The sequence below is a fragment of the Loxodonta africana genome, chromosome 4, assembly GCF_030014295.1.
Source record: "Loxodonta africana isolate mLoxAfr1 chromosome 4, mLoxAfr1.hap2, whole genome shotgun sequence".
In the NCBI taxonomy this organism is placed as follows: domain Eukaryota; kingdom Metazoa; phylum Chordata; class Mammalia; order Proboscidea; family Elephantidae; genus Loxodonta; species Loxodonta africana.
The window spans coordinates 87,635,569-87,653,207 of NC_087345.1; the positions used below are offsets into that span (position 1 = coordinate 87,635,569).

The 17,639-nt window shown below is 46.3% G+C and overlaps 3 protein-coding genes across 8 annotated transcripts in view; 2 read left to right on the plus strand and 1 right to left on the minus strand.

Annotated features, from left to right (window-relative positions):
• Positions 1–213: 213 nt before the first annotated feature.
• On the plus strand, positions 214–11,164 carry NFE2 (nuclear factor, erythroid 2). 4 transcript variants are annotated; one of them, XM_003405068.4, is made up of 3 exons: positions 214–444; positions 4,822–4,992; positions 6,169–11,164. In XM_003405068.4, the coding sequence occupies exons 2-3, from the start codon at positions 4,879–4,881 to the stop codon at positions 7,174–7,176; spliced, it is 1,122 nt and encodes a 373-aa protein (XP_003405116.1). In that variant the 5' UTR covers positions 214–444; positions 4,822–4,878; the 3' UTR covers positions 7,177–11,164. The 4 variants fall into 4 exon arrangements, with proteins under 4 accessions (XP_003405116.1, XP_064140188.1, XP_023412891.1 ...); XM_064284118.1 differs by lacking the exon at positions 214–444 and adding an exon at positions 510–3,890; XM_023557123.2 differs by lacking the exon at positions 214–444 and adding an exon at positions 3,897–4,682.
• The window catches only part of CBX5 (chromobox 5), a 49,048-nt gene continuing 36,316 nt past the window's right edge, over positions 4,908–17,639 (plus strand). Inside the window, exon 1 of the mRNA XM_064284120.1 lies at positions 4,908–4,992. The gene's annotated coding sequence lies outside the window, so the exon portion shown is untranslated. The remainder of the gene's footprint in view (positions 4,993–17,639) is intronic.
• On the minus strand, positions 10,803–17,414 carry HNRNPA1 (heterogeneous nuclear ribonucleoprotein A1). Of its 3 annotated transcripts, XR_010321832.1 has the most exons (12): positions 16,798–17,375; positions 16,595–16,711; positions 16,165–16,311; positions 15,833–16,043; positions 15,655–15,747; positions 15,481–15,573; positions 15,072–15,146; positions 14,693–14,845; positions 13,910–14,065; positions 13,664–13,729; positions 11,147–11,246; positions 10,803–10,942 (listed from the first exon to the last, which is right to left on the minus strand). XR_010321832.1 is itself a non-coding variant. In XM_010597290.3 (11 exons), the coding sequence occupies exons 1-10, from the start codon at positions 17,297–17,299 to the stop codon at positions 13,674–13,676; spliced, it is 1,116 nt and encodes a 371-aa protein (XP_010595592.1). In that variant the 5' UTR covers positions 17,300–17,414; the 3' UTR covers positions 12,713–13,427; positions 13,664–13,673. The 3 variants fall into 3 exon arrangements, 2 of the variants coding, with proteins under 2 accessions (XP_010595592.1, XP_064140187.1); XM_010597290.3 differs by lacking the exons at positions 10,803–10,942; positions 11,147–11,246 and adding an exon at positions 12,713–13,427 and having other exon boundaries at positions 17,285–17,414; XM_064284117.1 differs by lacking the exons at positions 10,803–10,942; positions 11,147–11,246; positions 14,693–14,845 and adding an exon at positions 12,713–13,427 and having other exon boundaries at positions 17,285–17,414.

The window sequence follows — 17,639 nt, forward strand, 5'->3', positions numbered from 1 at the left end:
GAAACGCGGACCGGCAGGGCTCCTGGGCTCAAAAGGAGGGCTCCTAGAGGCTTGGAGCAATGTGTACCCCCGCTGGCCAGGAGCAAGGTAGGGGCGGGAGTGTGGGCAGAAACCACACCGGGCTCAAGTTTCCTCTCTTGGCCAGAAGGGGCAGGAGGAGAGGAGGGCCACGGGGAAAAGGGGAGGGTTGGGGGAAGGACCAGAACTTAGGCCGATAGTTTCAAAGAGGCTCCTGCTCCTGCCCTGCCCCAGGGCTCCCCTAGTTCAGGCGCAGCCTCCACACTCAGTGCTCAGAAATGACTCGGGGGCGGGGCGCGGCTCTGCCTGGTTCTTAGAGGTAGTGAGGGATCCTCACCCAGGAGGTGTCAGCCCGGGGCCCAGCCTCCTCAGAGACGACACCGGGAGTTTCAACTCTCTCCATACCCTGCCTGGACTCTGCCACAGGTGCCCGAGGGCTGGGGTGGGAAGGGGGAATTCTAGTGAGCTATGAGGGGTTGGCTGGGGAGGTGGAGGAGGTGAAGGGAGAAAACAACCTATTTTCAATACATTCCTAGGAGATCTGGGGCCTGGCCAGGTTGCCCCTGGTTTAGGAATTTGATATCTTTGGGAACTCCTCTGGGAAAAGTCCTAGATGGTTTCTTGAATGCTGGGATCCTTGGGGTGGGAAGCTGTAGATGGGGACCAAACAGTGGTCCCCCAGGGCCCTTAAGGAGCTGGGGAATGGCCCAGAGGAGCCTTCAACAGGCTGGCTGCTCTAGGGGAGCAGATAGACTCCCAGGCATATGGTACCATTCTCCCCTCCACCCCATGCCATAACCCTGCCCTGTCCAGCCAGCTGGGAAGGTTTGGGGGACTCTGAGGAATTGGGAATGCTGGATGCCTGGATCTCTAAAATGTGTTCATTGTAGCATGATGGGGTGGTCGGGCAAGGGTGCTGGGTTCTTGCCTTTGCCCCTTCTCTTCTCCTGACCCAGTGGCAGTAGAGATCTACTGTAACTGGAAGGGAAAGGAAGTCATCCACCCCCCAATGTAGTCCCTTCCCAACTGGAACTATTGGCAGCTTGAGAGGTAGGGGGCTGGGAAGCAGCAGAAGGGAAGGGGGAACTATAAGATGTGCTGGGGGCTGGAATTCTCTTGTCATTAGCCCTCAAAGGACTGGAGGTTGGGGTCTAGGTATATGGTGACAGAATAGCAGAAGCTTCTCCCCCTCTATCCTGTTCCCATATACCGATCAAAGCCATGCATGCCCCGCAGGGGTTTGAATCTTGCTCTGATCAAATCTCTCCTCCCTGGTCCTACATTCTTTTTCTCTAGATGGCCTCTGTGTCCCTCTGCCTCTTTGGAGTTCTCCCTAATCTTTCTAAATAGGCTGCTCACCTGTCACTCCATACTCCAAGTTTCCTGATCCCTCCATATCCTTTCACTGCCTCTATTGACACGTGGAGTGGTAGAGTAGTCTGATAAGCCTCCAAACAGGGACCCCAAAGCAGCCTGCTCTCTACCACTTTTCCTAGTCAGGAAATTAGAGTACCAGGGCAGCAGTTGAAGCTGAATGCCTTCCTCTCTCTAGCATCCTTCTCCAAATGATCCTCATACTGTATCTGTAAGCGATAAAGCTCCAGTACCCTTCTGTGGGTCCTTAGGGATTGTGATCAAGCCATTCTGGGTAGGATTGTCTGGATAAGAAGGAGGAGGATGGATGCCAGTCCCTGGAGATTGCTCCAGTCTTACCTGATCCAAGATGTTGGAAAGTAAAAGAAGGAACAGACCAATCCAGTGGGAGTAAGATAGCTGTGTGACCTCAAAGTGCAGGCTAAACAGGAAAGTGGGAACTCTTTATTGTAAAAGAAGAGAGACACTGGGAGATTTCTGTTAGATCAGCTCCTCCCAGACACGCTCCTCTTTCCCAGTACCTCCCTAGTTCCTGCACCCTCTGTGATGTTCTGTTTGATCCCATTCTGACTTCACCCTCCTTTCTGATCTATTCCACTGGCTGCCAGTCCCCTGTCCTCTTAAATGTAGTCTCCTAAGAGCCAAAGGGGCGACGCTGGTGGTGTAGTGGTTAAGTGCTACAGCTGCTAACCAAAAGGTTGGCAGTTCGAATCCACCAGAAGCTCCTCGGAAACCCTATGGGGCAATTCTACCCTGTCTTATAGGGTCACTATGAGTTGGAGTCGACTTGATGACAACAGGTTTGGTTTTGGTTTTAAGACCCAAAGGGCCCTATGCTTGGTGTGTAGATCACGACCCATCCCTGAGCATCTAGGGAAAAACAAACTGCTCCCCCTTTGACCTGGTGTGAACTTGCTACTGCACCAAAACCTGGTTGGAGCTGATCAGGAGGCTCCCCTCAACTCCCCTCCCCTGCCTTTTCCCTTCCCTTGCTCCCCTTCTAAGTTCTCAGTTCCCTCACAGGGACAGAGGGAGACTGAGCTCCTGGGCTTAATGAGAAGGGGATGATATTTAGCCTCAGAGACTGGGGCAACCTGGAGCCCAGCCTTGCCTGGGTCAAAGTTTGGAAGCTAGAGGAAGCCTGGAGATCATTTACAGGACTCCTTTCTGGCTTTGTGATCTTTTCTGTGAATCCATACGTTTGGACCTGTTCATTGTTTCTCAAGGTGTTAAATGCTGATTCCTGGTACAAGTGCCTGTGGATTTGAGTCAGTAGGTCTGGGCAATCTCCAAGAATCTTTTTATAAGTACCCTGGGGGGAAAGTGGCATACACTAAAGTATGTGACTCCCTGGGGTACTTGCAGTCTACTGCCTCATATACCAGTGAGGTTCTCTAGTCTTGTCTCCATTTAACTGAAGAGACTGACAGAGGAGGCTCCAAAAATGTGAAGCAATTTACCCAAGGTCATGCATCTGGAGAGCCAGAGAATGTGGTCCCCTGCCTCCTAGGGCAGAATCTTTGTACTGCACCTTAGAGTCAGATCCAGGAAGATAGAGGGAGGGACAAAGGGGGGAGGTGAAGGACTGTGAGGCAAGAGTCAATGTCCCTGCCCCCCAACTCCGTTCTCCATTCACTTTGCCTTTGGGCAATTTCCGCCAGAACCTGGGTGGGGAGGGTGGGGTTCCGGTGTTGAAATGGCATCCTGGACAGATATAAACACCCCACCCACTCTGCATACTGGCCACCAACTCCCAGCTCTGGGGATGGCAATTTAACAAGGGGACGGGGGCAAGAGCTGGGAGATCCTCTTTCAAAAAGATAATTTGTAGTTCTCAATAGTTTTGTGGTAAATCAGAGTGGATTCCATATTAAACCGTTGTGATGCGCCATCCTTGTGGTAGTCTACGGTCATATAATTTGAGGTCATCCAGTCCTATTCAATGTCCTTCTACAAGTTCCCCCACCTACCCCAGCCTGGTTACCTTTACTTATATGGGTGGGTGGGCAAGGCTATGGGGTCTGGCCCTGAGACATCAGGAGGCCCCTTCCAAAGCTTCTGGGAATCCCTTGTGCAAGGCAAGGAGAACAGATGCAGGGAGAGTTGGGGTCAAGGGACAGAGAGGTAGAATAAGGAGAGGCACTGACAGAAGGCGAAGGCAGGGGTGAGAAGTTGCTGAGAACTTTAAGCTGTCCACGCAGAAAGGGACCTCTGAGTACAGCTTGTCCAACTCCCTCATTTTACAAATGAGGAAACAGAGGCCCAGAGAAGTGAGATGACTTGCCCAACATCACACTGCTGCTTTGTGGCAGACCTGCAGCTAGAGCCTAGATCAAAAGAAAAGGGGCTGGGTGGGAGTGGAGGATATATTCAAGGCTCTAAAGAGATATTCCCCAGAAGAGAAAAGAGACTGAGACTCCACAAAGAGAACTGATTGGTGTAGACCACAAATAAAGGCATGGAGTACAGAGACACAGAAACAGCATGGGAAGTCATCTGTAAGTCTGAAAGGCTGTATAGGAGAGTAGAGTCAGCCAGTATAGGCTTTAGACCTAACCCTTTCGTTGACCAGCTTGGGTCTCAGTTTCTGAATGGAACTTAGATGAGCTTTGTAAAAATCAATCTCATAAACTAAGGCCTATAAAACACCAGCACAATTCTTGACAAGTGCTTAATAAGTCTTTGCTATGTTTTTTTTTTTATATTACCTCAGAAGAGGAAAGACCCCTGGCTGTGTGGGTTGGGGAATGGTCAAGATGACCCTGCGGGGACACGGGGCAGAGGTCCAGTGTCTCCAGAGCCCATTCCTCCTCTGCTGCATGCAGCTGATAAACCTCTTATCTGGCACAGGCAGGGGAGCCCAGGACCAGGATAGGAGGCGAAGGCAGGGCTGCTATCAGCCACCAGGCCTGGGCCCTATCTCAGGGAGGGGGAAGGGCTGTCTGCTTGACTCTTCCCACAACACGCCCATTGGGGATTCCCAAGCACTCACTTTCATCTTGGGAAGAAAAGGCAGAGACTCTAAAACGGGATGAGGAAAGCATGGGTGTTCCCCTGATGTCCCAGAGGACAGGAGAAAAAAAAAAAAAAAAACCCGGAAGTTCTGACTTCTGCCCCTGGCCAATTTTGGGGAGTAAGAACTAAGGGAAAAGAGAAGGCATCTTGTCTGAAAAAAAAAAAAAAAAAAAGGCAAAGTCCAACTGTGTTCCCAAAGGAACTGCCTGCGGCCACAGCAAGTGTGGTAGAAGTCCACCGCAGAAAAAGACCTTTCAGCTTAAGGAGTTGGTTGGGTGAGTCCAGCACAGGTGAGGGAGGGGGCTAAGCTCTCTCCTTCCCTCAGGTGAAGTTGGAGGTAACCACTCAATTGAGGGAGGACAAAGGTGCAGACCGCTAGCAGTGGAGACCCTAACCTTTTCTTCTTTGCCACAGGTTGCTGGGGGCCGTTTGGGCTTTGGAGGAACCTGAACTAGGCCCCGGGCCAGTAGGATGCCCCCTTGTCCTCCCCAGCACAGCAGGAACAGGGTGACACAGCTGCCTACTCCGGATCTGGGCGAGATGGAACTGACTTGGCAAGAGATCATGTCCATCACTGAGCTGCAGGTGAGTAGGGGTGAAGGTGGGGCAGTAGAGGAGAATTGCTGAGAAGCAAGGGCTCTGGCTGGACTGAGGCAGGGGCTAAAGGGAGCAGGGCCAGGGTCTCAAACTGAAAATGTTCCAGGCACTGGAGAAGGAAGGGCTGGAGTTTGAGGGAGATCTGAATGAGACCAGAATATCAAGCAGGGGGTAAGAGTGGTGAAGAGGGAAGGATCTGATTGAGGGGGTAGGCTCTCTCCGCAGCCACTCTGCTCACATCACTCTATCCCACCTCCTGCCCCACCTCCTTTCTCTTTCCCCAGCCTCCCCTTCTCACCTTCTCTTTCCTCCTATGCTGCCCATCATCTTCCCTGTTTTCCTCCCCCTGCCCTTAGTAGCTAGGCCCCTTTCCCTCAGGTAACAGAGCAGTAGTAGTTCAGGGGCCTCAGGAAGGGTAGTCAGACTATGCTGGGGTCCTCTCCTCTGGCTAGTTGGACAAAGGGGTGTCTGTTGGCTGAACAATGGTACCTTTGTCCCCAGCTGGGCTGGAGCAGGGTGGCTTCCCCGAAGTGGGTTGGGGGCCCTGTTTCTAGAATGTTCTCTCCTCTTTGCTGCACCTAGGAAGGGACAGAAAGCCTGGAGAGGAGAGGGCAGAGCTTGGGCTGGCTCACCGGGGTGTTTCTTAGCTCCCAGCCCTGGTTTTGTCCCGCCCTCCTTCCTTCCCCTGCCATCACTGCCTGGCATCCTCAGGATCTGCCCCAGGCCTTCCTCCCACACAGCAGCTCCCTCTGCTGGGCACCTGGAGCAAGGCCAGGGTCTGAACTTGACCCTTGGACCCTGGATAACTCCCTGCAAGCAAGGTTCTGAGAGGTCATCTTGGATAACAGCTCCTTGTCTTCCTGAAGGAAACAAAAGAACGTGAGCCATTTTAACCCAGTAAGAATGTCTGAGGAGATTCCATAATTGTTCCAATGTAAGGTAGTCCTTTCCGAAATCTGACCTTAGTGACTTCCATTCTTAAGCTGCTTTCCTCTTGGAACAGATGCATCACAGATTTATAAGAAGCTTCTGATGATTTTTAGCAACTTTCTGTTCCCTTGTTACTGTCTCACTGGGTCTTTCGGAAGGACCCGGCCTGGCCCTGAGAAAGAGCTGGCATCTCTTCCTCAGCATGTCTCCAAACATCTTTGTCTTTCTTTGCAGGGCCTAAACACTCCAAGTGAGCCATCGTTTGAGTCCCCAGCCTCAGCCCCATACCCTGGGCCCCCACAACCCCCAGCTTACTGCCCCTGCTCAATTCACCCCGATGCTGGCTTTCCCCTTCCTCCACCACCCTATGAGCTCCCAGCACCCACATCCCATGTACAAGATTCCCCATACTCCTATGGCAACATGGCCATACCAGTCTCCAAGCCACTGACCCTCTCAGGCCTGCTCAGTGAACCCCTCTCAGACCCCTTGGCCCTCCTGGACATTGGGCTGCCTGCGGGGACTCCCAAGCCCCAAGAAGACCCAGAATCAGACTCGGGATTATCCCTCAACTATAGTGATGCTGAATCTCTTGAGCTGGAGGGGACAGAGGCTGGACGGCGGCGCAACGACTATGTAGAGATGTACCCAGTGGAGTACCCCTACTCACTTATGCCAAACTCCTTGGCCCATCCCAATTACTCCTTGCCACCTACTGAGACCCCCCTGGCCTTAGAGCCCTCCTCAGGCCCTGTGCGGGCCAAGCCTACTGCACGGGGAGAGGCAGGGAGCCGGGATGAGCGTAGGGCCCTGGCCATGAAGATCCCCTTTCCCACGGACAAGATTGTCAACTTGCCGGTAGATGACTTTAATGAGTTGTTGGCACGGTACCCACTGACTGAGAGCCAGCTGGCACTAGTCAGGGACATCCGACGGCGGGGCAAGAACAAGGTGGCCGCCCAAAACTGCCGCAAGAGAAAGCTGGAGACCATCGTGCAGCTGGAGCGGGAACTGGAGCGGCTGGGCAGTGAGCGGGAGAGGCTTCTTCGGGCCCGTGGGGAGGCAGACCGGACACTGGATGCCATGCGCCAACAGCTGACCCAGCTGTATCAGGACATTTTCCAGCACCTGCGGGACGGAGCAGGCAACAGCTACTCCCCTGAGGAGTATGCATTGCAACAGGCTGCTGATGGGGCCATCTTCCTGGTGCCCCGGGGAACCAAGACGGAGGCCACAGACTGACCTGACCCAGAAGGGTGGGACTGGTAATGAGGATTTCTTTCATTCTCCTCTGATAAAGGTACTCTCTAACCCTGAGCCTGGAAGAAACTGAGTTTTCTAGACTAGAGTGGACAATGGGCACACCTGGCATTTAGAGGCTCTAGGGTGTGTTCTCGTAGACTCATAGCGACCCCTATAGGGTCGCTATGAGTCAGAATCAACTTGATGGCACTGGGTTTGTTTTTTTGTTTAGGGTGTGTTCACCTTGAGGCCAGTATGTGAGGGGAGGCTGGAAACGCTCTTCTGTGACTCAGTTTCCCAGGTTTCCATCCTCCAGGTCTTGTCTAACATTTGGTCTATAAAGTGCTCTGCAGAAATATACTTCCGTGTGTCTTTCTTCTCTAGGGAGGGTGATGAAGCTGAGCACCCCTTGGAGTTTACTGCTTGTTGGGGTGGGAAGGGATCCTGCCAAGCTCATTTCTCTCACCTGTGAGCTCTGTTTGGGAGAAAGAGAGGGGGTGTCAAATGAGGAGAGAAGTACACACAAAATTTGGCCTCAAGCGGTATGAAGCTCTGTCACTTTCATCTCCCTTTTCAGAGCCAAGGAGAATGATCTAAGGAACCCCACACTCCCTGGTGGTCCCCTATTTATAAAGCTAGGAGAGTTGCCAAAGCTGGGTACACTCTCTGCAAGGGCTCTGGGGTTTAGGTTTGCTCCTCTCAATTCTTAGAGCACAAGAAAGTCTATAATGCCTTTCATCTGTTCTTACCCTCCCCACTTTTCTAACACTTTCTCAGAAGACTGAGTGAGCTGCTCTGGATTGAAATGAGAATTTGATCAGAAACCAAGTTTCTGAGGATTTCACACCCAGGCCTTGGTGAAACCGGCTTCACAATGGAGTATAATATCCATTCCTGTGAAGTTTTCTCTCTGGTTACGTTAGACAAACACTACCTAATTCTTGCTTTGAACTCCCTTTTCTAGATCCTTGAAGATGTGCCTTTTATTAATTTGGAAAGAGAATACAATTGATTTGGATTGCTTAGTCATATCAATCAAAATCAATTCTCCCTGATACCACACCTCCTCCTTGCTTGGAGTTGGGTGGTTTCCAATCTTCCCAATCACTGAACCTCTTCAGAGTATTTTACTTCTACGTTTCTATTCAATTTTACTAGCTCCATCGTAGCAGGGAAACCTTACTTCAAAGTTTCTTGATACAGACATCACAGATGTTGAGACCAAAAAGCATAGAAATGATTAAGGGAGATGTGATATCTCCACGTCTGCAAATTCTGAAAACACACGGTCTGGGTTTAATAGCAACTTGAAGTTTCTAGTAGATTTGAAGACTTCAATGTTCAGGCAACTTACCAACTTATGTTCTCTCAAAAATTCAAAATGTGGGATCATGCTGTGAAGGATAGCACTTGGGACCAGCAGTTCAGAAATTATTAGTTCATCTCACCTAAGGGACATCAGATACTCAGGGTTGATTTTTATTGTAACCAAGCTCACAATGGGTTGTAATTCAAAGGCAAATTTAGGCATTCATTCAACAAATATTGAGTAAGCTGTAGTTAGCTATTTTAATAATTAGAGATACAGTGAAGAGGAGAAACAATGCCCTGTTCTCATGGAGATCACATTTATATACAGGTAGTCCCCGACTTGTTCCATTCTGATGACTCAGTCATTAAGTCGAATAGCTCAGTTTTTTTGGCATTCATTATTGCCTTTTATTATCAGTATCTTTACAAATCATAACATTGAACATCTTCAAGTGAACATCTGAGAATAACAGCAAATTACATTCTGCTACATTGTATATGGTATACACTACTAAATATAAGATATAAAAAAAATCCTGTGTGGTTCACCATAAACACATCTTAAGCTGGGGACTACGTGTACCACACATACAATCTGGCCTAGCTGTAGTTTGATATGCACTGACCTAAAACAAAAAGTAGAACATGGCTTTAGAGCCAGAGGGACCTGGGTTTTGTGATCCAGTGGTTGCTGAAACTTAGACAAGTCTATTTCCTTATGTATAAAATATAGAATTTTCCTTTAGTAATCTTAAGTGTAAGCAGCCCTGGTGGTACAGTGCTTAAGCACTCTGCTAACCAAAAGGTCAGTGGTTCAAAACCACAGGGGATATGGCAGTCTACTTCAGTAAAGATTAGTCATTGCCTTCAGGCTAATTCTGACTCAGTGACCCAATAGAGCAGAAGTACCCCATAGGGTTTCCAAGGCTGTAATCTTTACAGGAGAAAACCACCAAACCTTTCTCCTGCTGAGCAGCTGGTGGGTTCAAACTGCCTACCTTTTGGTTAGCAGCCAAGTGCTTGCTTAACCACTGCACCACCAGGGCTTCTCCCTGTAAAGACTATACAGCTTTGAAAACTCTATGGGGCAGTTCTGTCCTATAAGGTCACTGAGTCAGAATCCACCCAAGCCAACAGGTTTTTTTGTGTAAAGCATGAAGTATAGGGAGTGTAACTGGATAGTAACAAACTTCCAAGTTTCAGAAAACTCATGCAGTCATCTGTTAACATGCTCAGTTGGTAACTGAAAGGATGAAGGCTTGAGTACACCCAGAGGAGCCTCAGGAGAAAGGCCTGGCAATGCACTTTAAATTCAACCTACACAGCACAGGTCTACTTTGATACACAAGCAGGACACCATGAGTAGGAAGTGGCTCAAGGGCAACTGGTGTTTGGTGGCTTAGAGTTGCTCTATCCCTCCAAAAAGCCTAGATTGCCCAAAATAGAAGCCTCTTGTAAAAAACATTAACAGTTAAAATCGTAGATTCTTATCAGAATCCCAGCATTAAGACTGCTGTTTCCTGATACCTAAGGGAAGCAACTTCTTGAAATCTTGAATGAGCAACACCAGTCTTCACCAAGATCTCTGTAGCAAACTTGTTGGAAACATGTAAGACCTGAGATCCCTGAAATCACTCAAGTGGTATGGGGCTCATGAACAACATAATCCTATACAGGGGGTATGTCACATTAGCATAGAGGCAAATCTGCCCCCCGCCCCGACCCCTTATAATCACAAGAGAACCTAGCTTTTGCTAGTTTAAAATTGAGGCTGGATGACCCTTTCTTGAAGGTGGTAAGCAACTGCATTTAAAATGATTACCTTAGAGAAACTAAGGTTTCTCTTCTACAGTCCGCTCATCCCCTTAAGGCTCTGAAACAGCTGGCCAATAAATACAGTTTGTTCACTATGATGAGACCCATTATACCCCTCCAGAACTTAACAGCTTATAAGCAAAACTCCCAGAAGAGACTCACTGACGCTCAATGACAGCTGTTAGCTTGTTTTATAACTTGTTCTTCCATTGCCAGGGGAGCTAACAAAGTAACATGCTCAAGTGGAGCAAGACAGTTAACGGCTTACTTATACTGGGCCAAGGTCCTCCTACAGTTGGAGCTGGTTTCCCTACTTTCACTAAAACCATGATGTGCGATGGGACAAACTAATTTTAAGGCTCCAAAGAAGCACCAGTAAGGAGTAGGGGCACAGGGGCTTTGACTGTTAAACAAGACTAATTATCATGCCCAAACTTGAAATGGGAAATAATGTGCAGCATCTCATTTGCCATAAACAGAAAAAAGAGAAACAGACATGGAACAAAATTGAAGGCAATTTATTAAAAATCCATTCACAAAACTGAATGACTTCAACTGCATAGCAGCTAACATGAACTGCATGGCAGTGAGAATGAAGGGCACAGTAGCTCAGATAAAGGCTGTCCTCACAAGGATGTTCCTGCAAAAGGAGAAAATGTCATTAAGCACTTACATAAGCAGAGCTAAGGAATTCCACAACTCCATTCTCTTTCCTGGAAATATAGTTTTACTATACGACCAGATTATGAAAGCATTCTTGGGTCTGAAAGGCAGTTTACCATTCTTACTTCACACTATGGAAGTACTGAGATTAAAAAAAAAAAAAACAAAAAAAAAAACTTACCTTTTAGCTTGGACAGAAGAGATTACTGGGGTTTTATTTTTTGCTTTTTTTTTTTTTTTTTTTTTAATAGAGCCGAAAGCCTGTAGTAGCAGATTCTTCCCTAGAAAAGTAGACAACCTTTAGAACTAGCTTTTTTTCTGGACCAAATCCCATCTCAAGCTAAATCCTCCCCCTCCCATTAATGGCCCACCCACCCTCCCATAATCATTTTGGGGAAAAGATCGTAATGCATTACTTTGAGCCGTTATTTTAAGAGGTAAAAGGAAAGTAAAAATCAAAATTAAAGGGTAAAAATATATCACAGTGTAAGTAATTTAATTACAGTAGAAATAATTTAAGTGCTCACTTCTTTCAATTGAGAGCCACCAAGACTAGGGCATTGATTTACAGTTCATCTCCAGAAAAACCAAGTTCAGCTTAACCGGACTAGTTTTTTTTTGGCTCAATATAGTAAGAAGCATTTAACAGAAAATTGGATTTTAGATAACTATATGGATGTAAGTAAAATCTGTTCTTACCTACCAGCATAGCAATAAAACCTTTCCTTCTGGTTCTGACTGCTAGTCCTAAGAGTCAGGTGTGTGCCTTACTCTTGTCTGCCTCCTTCCTTGCGATGGTCACTGAAACTTCACTCCCTCCTAGCTTTCATGGAGCGAGCCGTGCCTGCCCCTGGCTTATCTGTACTTCACATACCACAAGTGTCTACTCTCAGCTGTAGAGTGTCTGAGCTCGGAGCCATTCGCGCTATTACTTGCTAGCAGTTCCTAGTAGCTGAACATCTCTCCTGGATCTTTAAAGGCATTGTCAGGAGTCCTGAGGTATCTGCAAACTCCCTCAACAGTTAAGGTTTCACCTGCTATTGCAAACTCAGCCAATACCAAACCCACGGAACTATCATCCATGCTTCCCCCCCCTCCACCACCTCCCACCCCCCCTCCACCCTCCTCCCCAAACTTTAAGCAACACACCCATGGGATGAAATACACAGTCCTATTGATTGACAAGCTCTATTACTACTAGGTACAATGGCACTGAAATTGAGAGGGCACCAAAATGAAGGTTCAGAAGAACCTACGTACAAATAACAATTATTGGATATTAAGTAACCAATCGAAGATTTAAGAATCATTTTCTATACAATTAACACTTCAAGATGGTTGTGTGCTCCTGTGCCATATTTAAAGGAAAACTGCAGTTAAGACAAATTTATATGGCTAACAACTATGTTCTTTACCGTTACTAATTTTTTAAACTTCCAGCGAACTGTGCTTAATCTATACAAAGATTCACCCAACCACAACCCAGTAAAAAAAAACTGCAGTTTTCCTTTAATGTAAACCTATTTCTTAATGTTGAGAATAAAATTTGGTACTGGTCTTATTCTAAAAAGGTCTCTCCCAATGCTTCTAATCTGTGGACTTAAGGGGTAGCCATTAGCCAGCTGGTCTCTATTCTCTGGCAGAGTTTTGAACGAGAATTTGGAAGGGCATTCAACATTGCTCAGGGATAGTGGGTAGGGTACGTCCAAATCTCTGCCAGTCCCAAATCCATACAGTTGTCATATCATTCAAGATATTAAATCGTTTATTGATTACACATGATAATGGATACATAAGTTTCAATCCCATCTAGTTTTGTCTGGTACCGTTATTCAATTTAGATATATTGCATAGGATGTGCCAACAATCATTTTTATAACCAAATAAATCCCATAATTTTGCTTGGGTGACCATTGTAATGGTGAACTCCAGGTCACAACTCAATAACCGTCAGTTCAACTACACCAAGGTTTCTGAAGACAATGGCTTCGCTCTGCCCCCAAGCAGTCTTCTAAGGTTGTAAATAAATATTGAATGGAACCTGGCATCACCCTGAAGGAATTCTAAACTTCACACTGTCGGGCCAGTTTATCAAGATGGCTTCAGAGTAGACTAACTTTACACAGCACACTTAAAAAAAGACACATTTATTCAGCGTCATGATCAGACTATTACATTTAGCAATCAACAGCATGGGTGAAAAAAAAAAATCTACATTAAAACCCTTTGTTGGAATGCTTTACACTTTCCACAGAACAGAAACTAAAATAACCTGTTATACAATTAGTCACAAATACAGTCCTCGAGTTTTTTGCCCATACACATGAGTATTGTCTAAAACATGTCTTCTTTGTAGCAGCTAGGCCCTGCCACCACTGTGCTTGGCTGAGTTCACAAATCTGTTGTAACCTGTAGCTTCCCTGTCACTTCTCTGGCTCTCCTCTCCTGCTAAGCTTTGTTTCCTGTTGAACAATATGGAATAAAGTTGTTAATCTAAACATATTAAGACTCAAGACTACAATCCAATAGCAAGTTGTTTCCCACAAATTTTGCTATTCTGAATATTAACTTAATATCCATCCACAATTTTACTGCAATTATATTAACTATGTTGCAATGCTCAGCTACATTAGGGTTACTGGGTTCATTTGCAATTATAAAAAAAATTAAGTCAAAACATGAAAAGGTGCTTACTTACCTGGCAGTCATTAAAACCTCCTGCCACTGCCATAGCTACTGCTGCTGCTTGAACCGCCATAGCCACCTAAAAATGAAATTTTTTAAGCTCTAATTTTCTCTCATTTGAGACAATGATACATATGGTAAATCACAAGTTCAAGAGAACATTTAAAAATGGCCCTTGCCTAAGTTTGCAAGGGAAGTGTTCCCTTTACCAGTGTACTAACTATAGCTACAATTAGCCAATATTACACATACACAATACCTTGGTTTCGTGGTTTGGCAAAGTATTGACCTCCACCACCATAAGGGCCAGAGCTTCTGCCTCCAAAGTTTCCACCCTTCATGGGTCCAAAATTTGAAGACTGATTGTTGTAACTGCCAAAATCATTGTAGCTTCCGCCACCTCCAAAATTGCTTCCTAGGAAGGGAAAGAGGGCCTTTGTCTGTTACTTGGAGGAAGATCACAGTTCCCAGTTCTGTTAGTGTTTACAAGTGAAAAAGGCTGTTTTGACATTTGCTTGCCTTCCTCCCAAAGGGTGGCTCCACCCAAAAGGTGGCTCCAGTAATTGGTAATTCTTCCATTTCCATCTTGTCTAGGCAAAGCATTATGTCGAAAAATCCAGCAGCTTGATTATCAACCCAAATCGCCGTAAGATTGATTGTCAAAAGTTTTAAAGCACAGATTTTAAGAACTTTGTTTCTAGCCTTGAAGGCTTTTTTTTTTTTCCATCTAGGACCACTGCAGACAAGTTTCTTGGATATATCAACTAAGTGCCTAAGATCCCAACAGAATAGTTAAGATGCTAAATCCTGCAACGGAGGCTAATCTAACCCCAAATGAAGACACCACTATCCACTTACTCATCTTTTTGGGAGTGAGGCGGCCCCAGCTTGAAGCTAGGAGGTAGCACAGCAAGTCCATTTACTTTTGAATACCATGCACTGTAACACATAATGCTTCTAAGAGCATCAAGCCCCAAAATAATGGGCAAACTAAGGCTAGTCTAAGCTATCACACCAAAGACTTGGATCACTGGATACCTACCACTACCACCGCCAAAGCCGCCTCCGCCTCCTCCGTTGTTATAGCTGCCACTCCCGCCATAGCCACTGCCCTGGTTTCCATAACCCTGTCCACCACTTCCATAGCCTCTGCTTCCTCCAGAGTAACCAGGACCGCCTCCTCCTCCATAACCACCTACAAGAATACAATTCTTCTCAATAAGACAAAAGTATTCAATGATCAGTATCTGTGCAAGCGCAATGGCTAAAACCTGCTCACAGCATGCATATTATGGTGAGAATTGAGCTTCCCATGCACTAATTTTAGTCTCTACTAATCTACTCTAAGGATAACGGAAGACTGCCTGCATGTTCCTTATACATATAAAAAACCCACAAATGAACCAAAAAACCATACTCACCGTCATTACCAAATCCGTTATAACCGTCCCCACTGCCTCCATATCCACCACCACCACGGCTGCCACCAAAGCCACCTGAAAAAAGTTAAATTTTAAACGGCAGCCTTTGTTTTGTAAAACAAATCGCCAGTCAGTGATTTCACTCATTACCCAGAAGAACTTTTAAAAATAAAACGGGTCTAGTGGTTAAGCACTTTGCAGCAGCAGTTGGAATCCACCAGCCTGCTTTTGTGAAACATTTAGTCTCAGAAACCCCACGGGGCATCTCTACTGACCCATAGGCGTTAGAAGAATAGTACTGAACTTGATAGCAGTAGCTCTTTAGTTACATATTATCATAGATTGCAAAATGGGTGTTAACCTGGGGTAACTAAACTACAAGTTTACTGGAAACTACAATCACACATACCACGCCCACTGAAGTTTCCTCCACGACCAAAGTTGTCATTCCCACCAAAACCACCTCCACGGCCGCCACCAAAGTTTCCAGAACCACTTCGACCTTAAGAAATTAATCATGTCAGACCATACAAACTGGATTACTCACTATTACCCTTAAGGTTTAATTGAGCAACAAACACACCTCTTTGGCTGGATGAAGCACTGGCCATCTCTTGCTTTGACAGGGCTTTCCTTACTTCACAGTTGTGTCCATTCACAGTATGGTATTTCTGAACTAAAAAATGAAAACAAAACCTTAAGGTTCCAAATACCAGGTGAATTTTAGAATCCTTAGTAAGCTCCAGTCATCTAATACTTACTGACAATCTTATCTACGGAGTCATGGTCATCAAAAGTAACAAAAGCAAAGCCCCTCTTCTTGCCACTGCCTCGGTCCGTCATGATTTCAATCACTTCAATTTTCCCATACTGCTCAAAATAATCTCTTAGATGATGTTCTTCAGTGTCTTCTTTAATGCCACCAACAAAGATCTTTTTCACAGTTAAATGGGCACCTGGTCTTTGAGAGTCCTTAATAGGAAAAACACCACTTAATTATTTAGCAAAAGCTACCCCCAAATTGAGAACATGAAATTAAAAACTAAAACCCACTTAGTGGCACGTTTCCAAATAGCTAAAAGAGAAAACTTACTTCTCGTGAGACAGCCCTCTTTGGTTCCACAACTCTTCCGTCTACTTTGTGTGGCCTTGCATTCATGGCTGCATCCACCTCCTCCACAGTAGAATAAGTAACAAACCCAAAGCCTCTGGAGCGCTTGGTGTTTGGATCTCTCATTACCTGAAAAATTTAATTCACTTAGCACATGCTAAGATCCCAGAAGCTATCATCACTCCTACGTTAAGCAAGAAAACGGAAAACTTTATAGTAGGGTAACTACAAAGCCCTCTAGGTTCTCAGTACTGCTTGTGGGGAGTCGAGACCCTATAAGAACACCTGAAGAATCAAACCATTAACAAAATCCTACCTTCCAAGCTACAATCCTATCAACAATCTTTACATTCAAACACGAACTACGGAAATAACAAGCCAAGGCGGTCTTACTACTACCCTTTTGTCTTACCACACAGTCCGTGAGCGTCCCCCATTGCTCAAAATGGCTCCTCAAACTCTCATCCGTTGTTTCAAAGCTCAAACCTCCGATGAAGAGTTTCCGCAGCTGTTCGGGCTCTTTAGGAGACTAATGGTGGAAAATAGGTGTTAAGTTAGGCTATAAAACGATACTCAGTTTCCCGTTCAGACACATAAAACTAGGCAACAACGTACATAGCATTTATTGTTCCTTCTGGCTGCTCCAAGCCACGTGCTTCTCCCTATCAGGGGTGGCGCCGTGTTGAGTCTGCAATGTCCGCGAGAGCTCAAGCTCAAGCGCATGCGCCCCTACGCGCTTTAAGACGCACGCGCAACAATAGGACTTGGCGGGAGGAGTATGTCGCCAACCTAATACCAGAAACTTTAAACAAACAAACAAACAAACAAACTTGCCCATGCAATCAAGGGAAAAAACAGATCAATTGTGACGTAGAGTTCTGCCGGACTTAACCAGAGCCTGGCCTAATAACGAATGGTTGCCGGATGGCGGCCTCATGGCGACGACGAGGACAAAATGGCGACTCCAACTTTGGGAGGGGTAAGCCCTGGCAGCGGCCGAAGGAACTGCCGCATGGGCTAATTCGCGCGATAAAACGAAGCCGAAATCTACGGAACTCACGAAGGGAAGAGGAACAAAATGAAGTTGATAAGGGTAGCTTACCTCTGACTTAGACATGACGGTAGTAAGAAGAGGTTACTTAACGATGTTCCCTCGGCGGCGTCCACAAGCAGAAAGGAGTAACCTACCGCACGTATCTGCCAGCCTACCTACGGCCTCTCTTTTTTATCCCGCCTCCTCGCTGTCGGCATTGGTAGACACCGCCCCTTCTTAGTTCTGATTGGACATTTGAAATAGCTTCCTCCTACTATTGGTCTATGGTGCCGCATTGCTATGAAACGTCATCCGTTTGGGCGGTCTACGCAGTGTCCACCCCTTGTAGTTCATTGGTTACTGAGTCGTGATGTCTTAACTAGTCTGATTGGCTAGCGGACCTATCATTCATATTTGAAGGTAC

Coding starts and splice junctions, on each gene's coding strand:
- NFE2 (XM_003405068.4), top strand. CDS start 4,879: ATGCCCCCTTGTCCTCCCCAGCACAGCAGGAACAGGGTGACACAGCTG. Junction 4,993..6,168: donor TGTCCATCACTGAGCTGCAG/GTGAGTAGGGGT, acceptor CTTTCTTTGCAG/GGCCTAAACACTCCAAGTGA.
- HNRNPA1 (XM_010597290.3), bottom strand. Junction 15,147..15,480: donor AGGAAACTTCAGTGGGCGTG/GTATGTGTGATT, acceptor AACTTTTTTCAG/GTGGCTTTGGTGGCAGCCGT. Junction 14,066..14,692: donor CGGCTTTGGCGGTGGTAGTG/GTAGGTATCCAG, acceptor TTCCCTTCCTAG/GAAGCAATTTTGGAGGTGGC.